The 8,844-nt window shown below is 39.8% G+C and overlaps 1 protein-coding gene across 1 annotated transcript in view; it reads left to right on the top strand.

Moving 5' to 3' along the window:
- The window catches only part of SLC38A6 (solute carrier family 38, member 6), a gene marked incomplete at its 5' end in the record, with an annotated part of 37,827 nt that extends 29,344 nt beyond the window's left edge, over positions 1–8,483 (top strand). The window contains 6 exons of the mRNA XM_010138817.1: positions 1,377–1,456; positions 2,145–2,245; positions 5,876–6,000; positions 6,849–6,993; positions 7,147–7,241; positions 8,376–8,483. Of these exons, the coding sequence (XP_010137119.1) occupies positions 1,377–1,456; positions 2,145–2,245; positions 5,876–6,000; positions 6,849–6,993; positions 7,147–7,241; positions 8,376–8,456 (627 nt within the window). The remainder of the gene's footprint in view (positions 1–1,376; positions 1,457–2,144; positions 2,246–5,875; positions 6,001–6,848; positions 6,994–7,146; positions 7,242–8,375) is intronic.
- Positions 8,484–8,844: the final 361 nt, after the last annotated feature.

An 8,844-nucleotide genomic window follows, 5' to 3' on the forward strand; every position in this document is an offset into this window, starting at 1 on the left:
TTTCTGGTTTATGTGAAGGTTGGCTATCCAAGTTAGCGTTTATGAAAACATTTTGCAAATACGACCAAAGTATAAAGTGTAACAGATGCAGCAGTGATCAGCCTCAGGATGCAGTTGGATCAAGCCAACTTAGTATGCCCTCAGCTGGAAGTCGGCGCTGCTTGGCTGTATGCACACCCTGAATTCCTGGTGAGGTGGAACAGGCTTCCTGAAACCACCTGGACCTAACCTTAGTCTTCTCTTACCTGGAGCTAATTCTTCAGGCCTAATGCAATCTCGTGCATTTCACTGGATGCCAGCTCTGGTATTTCTTAATTAGCGTGGCATTTAAATCATGGCACCACCCATCAAGGCTTGCAGGGGAGGAGGTATCATGTAGAACTCTAGTCTCTGTGGGGTGAAGAAGAAGGGGAAAAGGAGAGAATAAATCTGGGATAGCAGGTAGCGTAGTGGAATTTAGGAAGGACACAGTTGTGTTTTTCTGAAAAAACAAAAACTACCCCCACCCTCCTAAGAAAAAGAGGAAGAAAGAAAAGCTTGGGCAATGCAAACATGAGGCAAATGTTATCTGTAGATCAAAGGAGAAATCCTGCTTTGACCAGAAACATCTCCCATGAGATTCTGGCCTTTTGTGATTTGAAGAATCTTGGGAATCTTCTCTACTTCTTTTTTAATTGTAACTTTATCAATAGAAAGTGGCATATTTTTACTGGTATGGGCCTGATGATGTCAGCACAAAAGTGTTTGTTATAGTTCGGCTTATTCCACTTGGCAGCCGAAGGAAACTATGCCAGATGATTCATCTCTGCTATTAGAAGTTTTTTGAATAATATACCACTAATTGTGTGGTTGAAACTTCAGTTATTTAACTACCTTAAAACTTCAGATGCCAAGCGTGTTTTCTGGACGCTGTATCCAATTTTTGTTAAGGAGTAGTGAGAAAACAGCGAAGCCAGAGTGAAGGAATCAGTAATTTGGTGGATAGCTCTGGATATTAGAATTTAGGAAAATTCTTGGAAAATTTCCCAAAAGATACACCGCCTTTGGGGCAAATCCTTTTTTACATAAATACTTGGCCTCAATATAGCTAAAAAAGACTCTTTTAGATGTTAGTTTACAGACAGCATGACTCCTCCTGATCGTGAAACAGTAAGCTATGGCCACCGCTTGAAGAGCTGCTACTTGAAAAGGTCCATTTTTGGGGGAATGATTCAGAGATGCCGTTCTGTGTCGTGGAGATTCATCTCAAAGCATTAATGTGGAAAGATTTCCACTGACTTCCAACGCTTGAACTGAATTCTGAATTCATGCAGATATTTTTCCAACCATCTGTAATAACAAACAACCTACAAGATGTTTTTCTTCTTCTATTTTAGAGTGCTTATGCAATACCAACTATGGCCTTCTCTTTTCTCTGCCATACCTCGGTCTTACCCATCTATTGTGAGCTCCAAAGGTAATGCGTGAAAACACATGCAGCATTAAAATGTAATGATAGTTTTTCTGGAATATTTTCCCTAAACTAATCTTGAATAATTTTTATTTTCAAGTCAGTGCCATCAAACAATGCAGACTAACTAGCTTTCATGTTTTTGGGAAATGTACAGTTTTAGTCTGTACTGGCTTTTCCTCTCTTACAGGAGAGAAAAGTAGCAAATATGGTTCCATCGTCAATGTCAGTACATTGGCCTGGCCTGGGCAATCTGGAGAAAAAAGGTCATTTGCTAAGGTACTTACTGGTTAATTCTTCTTGCTGTAACTGAATCCGCATTTGGCTGCGTCTGATTCAGTGGGTTTTTTTGATCTGGATTCTGTTCCTGGCTCCGAACATGTATCATCCTGTATAAATCAAAATTTTGATTTTGAAGATTCTCTGGTATGCCTAAATTCTCTACAAAACAGGGACAGTGTTAGTTGTCCGCATGAATAGTGCCCTTTAATTACCATATGAAAAATACTTTTAAAAATACCTAATACTACTGACAGCACAGACCTCAGCAAATACTCTGTGGCACTAAATAAAGAAAATACTTCCTTGCAAAATCAAGCTGCTGGGTAGATTGCACTGTGCCTAATAGTCTATTGCACAGGTTAAGCAACACTAATTTTCTGGCTTTTTTTTTTTTTGTGTGTGCGTGTTTTAGTCCATCCAAAAGCAGAATGCAGTATGTAACTGTCACAGGAATTGGTCTGAGTTTCCTCATTTACTTTATGTCTGCTCTGTTTGGGTACCTGACGTTTTATGGTAAGTATACTCTTCACATATTCTTTAGAATGAGGCTAATAATTAAATGATAAATGCATTCTGCCTGGAGAACTCCAGCATATACCTGAGCCCTCAGAAATCTTGTTCCTGTGAAGACTTAAGAATACGCCTGACAGTGCGAAGTATTAGAGTCACCTTGGCTTTTCAGTGTGTAATGCAGCTGAACTTTGCGGGGTGTGTGCCCTGAAATGCCACACAGAGGATATATTGGTCTCTAAACCGATGGTCCGGGTGTTCTGTAATGGATGTAATTAATTACTGATTGCCGCTGTACATTGGACAGAATAATACTTCCACTTAAAAGCTGGAAAGGAATTTATCATGGTCTTTGAGAAATGTTAAGATCTGATAATGGGTCTGATTGTCTAGCAAGTTTGTCTGTCCTAAGGCTGTATCTTCTAGCAGTGTTTATCACTGATTAACCCTGTGTTGTCCCAGCACATCCGTAGTTTCTAAGTAAGTAGCACTTACTTAGGCTGTTGCCTTTTTTAAGGAGAGTTTGACCCAGAGCAAGCTAGCCCAAATGTTAGGTGGGCGTGAAGGTTTGCAGCACGTTTTCCCTGTCTGATTCAGCTTGGGTACAAAGCATGTATGGCTTCTTTGGTTTGTTTTTGTATATTTACAGATTAATTGGAGCTAACACCTGCTGTTTAACTGGAAATCTGCTGGAAGTGGAAAAAACGTTTCATCCAATTTAGGAAATCGTTATTTTAAAGGGTTGTACAAAGTGCCTTCTTCATAATTCCTTTGTTTATGTGTAACGTAAAGACGAACTAAAGGACTCTGGAAAAAAAAAATTGACAAGGATCATAGGAAGATTAGACAATCTGAATGAGAGAAACCACCCATCTGGTTTTGCATCTTGATTTGAGTGGAGGGCAGTGACAAAAGACTAGGGGAGGATTGAAAACTGTAGAAGGAAAAGCTTTGAGCTGGGCTTCCTAACACATGCTCCTGGTCTTCAGTAATTTGTGTTGTATGCAGTTCCTGAGCCAGAGCTGGTATCTGGTGCATGAACTGAACCAAGAAGAACACTTCTTAGAGATGGTGTTGACATAGTGTGTGAAGAAGTAAATTACCGTTTTATTTACCAAATGGAAATGTGGGTGGGGTATGACTGTTGCCCTACCAAATTCTGCAGACATCTTTCATTTTCATTTGCTGTAGGGTTTATGGGGCAATATGCTTCAGTACCAATTTAATAACTCTGCATTTGGTCTTTTGAGTACTTCTGGATACAGTTTTTTAGTTGAGTTTAAGCATAGATGACTTTATCTGTCTGGTATTGTTGCATTTCCCAAGTAGACAGAGAAATTTCAGAACCCTTATCTACACAGTGGGCTTTTTTCAAAGGTTCATTGTAACCTTGGCAGAAGTAGGTGAGTGTCTGTTCCATACAGCAGTTTCAGTGTCCTGTCGTGTAACATCACAGTGTGATGCCTTTTCTAAGCAGCAGCATTCGGCTCTGTGTGTCCTGCTGTAAGTTTTGTGTTATGGGATGTTTTCCTCACATAGCACGCTTTGTTGAATTGCCTCGATGTGGGGATCTGTCATCTGGAGTAGTTTCATACAAATGCCATCACATAAATGCATCGCCGTCATCTGTGAGGATTCTCCCAGTGCTGCCCAGAGGGGGTAGATCCCTGAAACCATTCCAGATCAGGTTGGCCCTTGGGCTCTGAGCCCCCTGCTCTGGGTGCAGATGTCCCTGCTCCCTGCAGGGGAGTTGAACTGGATGACGTTTGGATGCTCCTTCCAACCCAAACCATCCTGTGATTCTGTGTCTTCTGAAAACACCCTTTTTATGAGATGATCACTCATGAGTGCTGACCTGTGTTGATTGGAATTAATAAAAATTATTACAAGGGACAGTAAGGCAGCAAGACAGAAGTGTTTGGATTAGGATTTCCTTCCCTTTCAGGGTGTTTTATATTTCGTGATTGTGGAGTTGTGATAGTGGCTGGCAAAGCACCAAGAATATTGGCTTTCAGCAGCTAGTAATTCCAGATTTTGGGGGAATTCTGCACCTTTTTTCCCCAAGTATAAGTGTCTGTCTGACCATAACTGTCTGAAAATGTTCCCTTGACTCAGAATCCTCTGAAAAATTATATGGGGAGTCTTGAAGCCCCTAATAGTGTAAAGGCCACTATTACTGTTTCCTGCCTGTCTCCATGTGGTTTGTAGGAAAATACAATTTTGAGTGCCACTCTGAGAGATTGAGCGGGCAGTGAGGGACCTCCAGAAGGCATCTCACCAAGAAATAAAAAAATTAAAGAAGGGGGAAAAAAACCCTGTAGTAGTTGTAGAAACCATTCCAGTTCTTGTTACCTTCACTGTCATGATTTCCTTGGGACAAGACTCTGACTTGACCGTAGTCTTTTAGTCTGTTTCACGGGGAATGTTTCTGCAAGCCTGATTTCTTTCAGTAACTCTTAGACTCAAGAGCCTGAAATGCTGGAACCAGCAGTGAATGTCTGTAAGAGATTTTTAATCCCCCTTTGCAAGCTGCTTCTCCTTTCTTTCACTTTTTGGTTGTCTTGTTTAATTAACTTATTTCTTTAAATAGAGAGAATCTGTTCCCTGTTCCTAAAACACCAGTCCAAGAAAATGTAAAACATTTCATTTTAAATTGAAAACAAAAGAAGAGTTTCCTCTTTGAAACGAGACATGCTGCTTCTTTGTGGTTCAGATGGTTTGAACCATTTGTGGTTCAGATGGTTTGTTCTGTTTTCTGTGAATTTGAAACTTCATACAGCGACTGGACTTTGGTGGAAATCTTGGTCCCTTCCAAAATCCAAAAAAGCAGAGTCAGGGTATGCCAAAACCAGCAGTCAGGGTAGCAGACCGCTGTCAGAGCTCTGACTTCGGCTGTTAACTCTAGAGAAAATTATCACCTTAAAAGGGCAAAAGACAAAGGTAAAGGATTCATCACTGATGCATCATTTTTTGCCTCACTTCTGCCTTGTTGTTTGTTGGTTTTGTTTGTTTGTTTAAATAAGGAGTATAAGTGATGCTAGTTTTCCTTCTCCACGTCATCCAGTAATATATTCCTAAATACAGCTAGGGAAAGCACGTACCCTAGCGTAGTTTTGAAGATTTCTTTCTTCCTTTAAATTAGAATTGCAGCTTTTCTTTCAAATAATGGAATTTTATCTTACATAACATGTAATGTTTCTGGGAAAAAAAGAAAAAGGAAATGCAACTCAGCCAATTGAACAAAATTAATTTGTTTCTGGTTTCTAGTTCAACCAAAAGAATCTAGCGTTGACTGTTTCAGACACAGAGAACAAGTTTCACTGTGCACTTAGCTTCATGTCACATCAATCTTTGTTTTTAATGCTTTCTCCTTCATACTTATGTCTTCTCTTTAGGTGGCTTTGGCTTTAGCAGAGGCTCTACGGAGACTTGCCTCCTGAATTTTTTTCCTGTTTTCTCGTGGTTATGTAGCTTAGTGTACCAGTAATGCCAAAGCAATGCGTACCTGTACCCCCCCGCCACTCCACAGGAGTCACAAGCAACCTGAGCCATTCGAGTGTAAGCTTAGGATGCGTTGCTAATTGTCTTAGTTCTCAAATGATTAACTAAGCAATTAATTTTTCCTGTTTTCAGACAAAGTGGACTCTGAATTGCTACGAGGGTACAGCAGGTACCTGCCTCATAATACCGTCATCATGACTGTTAAAGTAGCCATACTGTTCTCCGTGCTTTTGACAGTCCCTCTGATCCATTTCCCAGTAAGTGCTCCTGACTGTTTGGAAGCTGGCATCAGCGACGGGAATGTTAATGCTTTGCAGACTGCAAAGTTTGAGTCACATCTAGTCTTGTGTATCTTATTCACTTGTCAAGTGATTGATCAAAGACCACATATTTGCATATGTTCCGTGAGAGCTCCAAAATAACAACAAACCACTAAGCTAATTTGTGCTCTTGAGACAGATTTCGGATTAAAACTAGCCCACAGCATTGTTTTTAATTTAGAGAATTCAGAACTTCTAAAGTTTGTTTAGGGTTTTTTTTTTTCATCTTAAATTGAGTTTTGCTGACTTGGTTTTTCCTTTCTACATGCACATACCCACACAGAAACACACTTATCCTTGAAAACTCAATTTAATTGTAAATTAAAACCACATATTGACCTATTTCACAAAAAAACCCTACTTTAGTTTATCAGTACCGTGGTAAAACTGAAAATTCCTTCAGTTAAGACCAAAAAAAATGTGCATGAGAAAGTATGTATGTAGAAATAGTGTACAGATTATGTACCAGTTGTAACACGCTGGTATCTGCTACCCAGCATGCTCAAAGAGATGAGGCATTATCCCCCAGACCTTTTGTCCCTGCAAAAAAGGAGTCGTTCCTTAAGACGAATGGCCACGTGATAAATACACGTGATAAATTGTTTTAATACTAAAGTGAACTCTGTGCTACAGAAAGACAAAACGCTTAATTGGGAGCAAATATTGTGTACTTAGATTTTTAAAATGTTCTCTCACAGGTGGAATGATGTAATTCTGAAGGTTTGAGAGGAAGGTTTGAGAAATTGAGATAAGATGAAAATACGTGTTCGTGTCTGTCTCTTCAGGCAAGGAAAGCTGTGGTGATGGTGTTCTTCTCCCACCTTCCTGCGTCGTGGATGCGCCACATCCTCGTCACTTTAACACTGAATACAATTGTTGTTTTGTTGGCGCTCTACGTGCCGGACATGAAAGATGTATTTGGAGTAGTTGGTAAGTTGTTGTGGCTGTTGATTTTTTTTTTTTGTTTGGTTGTTTTGTTTTGTTTTGTTTTGTTTTTTTAAAACTTCAAAATACTCAGCATTGTGATAAGCTGATATACTTCAGTCTTGCTCTAACTAAAGTCTTCCTTTCTATTTTTTAAAGGTTCAACCACATCAACCTGTTTGCTCTTTGTATATCCTGGGCTACTTTATCTTAAACTTAGCAGAGAGGACTTTTTATCACCACAGAAACTTGGGGTATGCTTTATTTTTCATGTGTGCTAATTATATCTAAAGAGGCTCATTTCAGATACATCTTAATACACTGCAGAGCACGTAACCCGAGGGGCAGAGTTCTTGATTTAATTGCAGTTCACAAAACCCGTGAGCAGTTTCTAGTCCTTCTGAAACTCCTTGACAAGAGCTTTTCGACTGGCGGTACGTCTGTACGTCCCGTTGATCTGAATACGTGCTTTTCCCTATGGTTTTCAGATGTTGACTTTTAATCCAATTTCTCCTCAGTTTTTACACATTACTCTGACGTTGTCTGGGCAGCTGGGGCAAAGCCAAACTGCATTTAAGTGAAACAGTGTTTATGCTTGTTTTCTATGTAAGCCTTCTCAAAAACATCTTTCCCCCCCTCCCCCCCCTTTTGTTTTGTTTCTTCCTCTTTATGGTTCCTCTTGCAGTGTAGTAGGTTAAGTTCTAGCTGGAATTGGTGCCGCAGCCTGCTCTTTGCACTGTGTCGTCACTTTAACCACTGCTCAGCAGAGTAACTTCACGACGGTGGTTAAAATGCTGGCAGATTGTTTATACATTGTCCTTCTGCCGTTCTTGGTGTTCTTAGGGCTGCTCTTATACTGACAAAATAGGGACTGAAAGAAAATCTAATAGTGATGCTCTCTGACCGTGTAAAGACTTGACTAATTCCAACAGATCTGAGGCCTTGTTGCAAATCAGCAAGCTCCTGTCTCTTGGACTGTAACTTTATTGTCACCTGGCTGTTCAGAAATGTGAAGAATCCATTGTAACTTTAACTATATCTTGAGTAAAATACAAATTTGGTTTCTTAATTTGTTCAGAGTTGTAAAGGACAAATGATTTCTTTTTTCTTTTTAAATTTTTTTCTTTTTGCGACAGATGGTGCAAACAAGCAAACTAGATTGCTCTGAGAGTTCCCCATGAAACTCTTCTAGAGCAGTCTTGGGTTAGTCTCCCCCTGAGCAGATGCCTTGTGTTTGAAGACTGAGTAATTTGAAACATTAAAGATTATTTTAAAAGACACTCTTTAAACCTGTTCTTACAGGTTTTTTCGTCATTAGTTTTAAGCCTTAGAAATGTAGAATGCTTCCTTCAGTAAAACATTCATTCTTTGCTTTCCTTTTTTCACAGGCATGTGCATTGATTGTTTTTGGCATTTGTGTTGGCCTTCTCAGCCTAGTTCTAATAATCTTCAACTGGGTTGATCAATAACAGCCTTTTGTCACTGTCTGAACTGAGCTTCAGAAGGACAGCAAGAACCAGAGATGTGTCAAAACGACTGAAATGAGTGCTGGGCATCCTCAAGAAAACCCGACCAAAGCTGTCTATGGAAGAAACTGCCCTTTCTCACCACCTGAGCGATGTTCCTTCGTTAATCTCGAGTCACTCTCTTTAGTTACTGGACAATTAGTCTTTGCCTTTCTAAAATACTAGTTTTTAATTCATGTAATTATGGCAGGTAAGAAGGTCTCTTGATAATTCTTGCTGTGCAAAAATGTTTTAGTGCAAAGGGTCAACAGGAGCAGAACCTCGAAATAACTTCTGTTCTAAAGACAGCGCGATGGATCGATACTGCATCAATCGTGATGTGCATGTTTAG

The sequence above is a fragment of the Buceros rhinoceros genome, unplaced genomic scaffold (genome assembly GCF_000710305.1).
Source record: "Buceros rhinoceros silvestris isolate BGI_N320 unplaced genomic scaffold, ASM71030v1 scaffold5216, whole genome shotgun sequence".
In the NCBI taxonomy this organism is placed as follows: Eukaryota; Metazoa; Chordata; class Aves; order Bucerotiformes; family Bucerotidae; genus Buceros; species Buceros rhinoceros.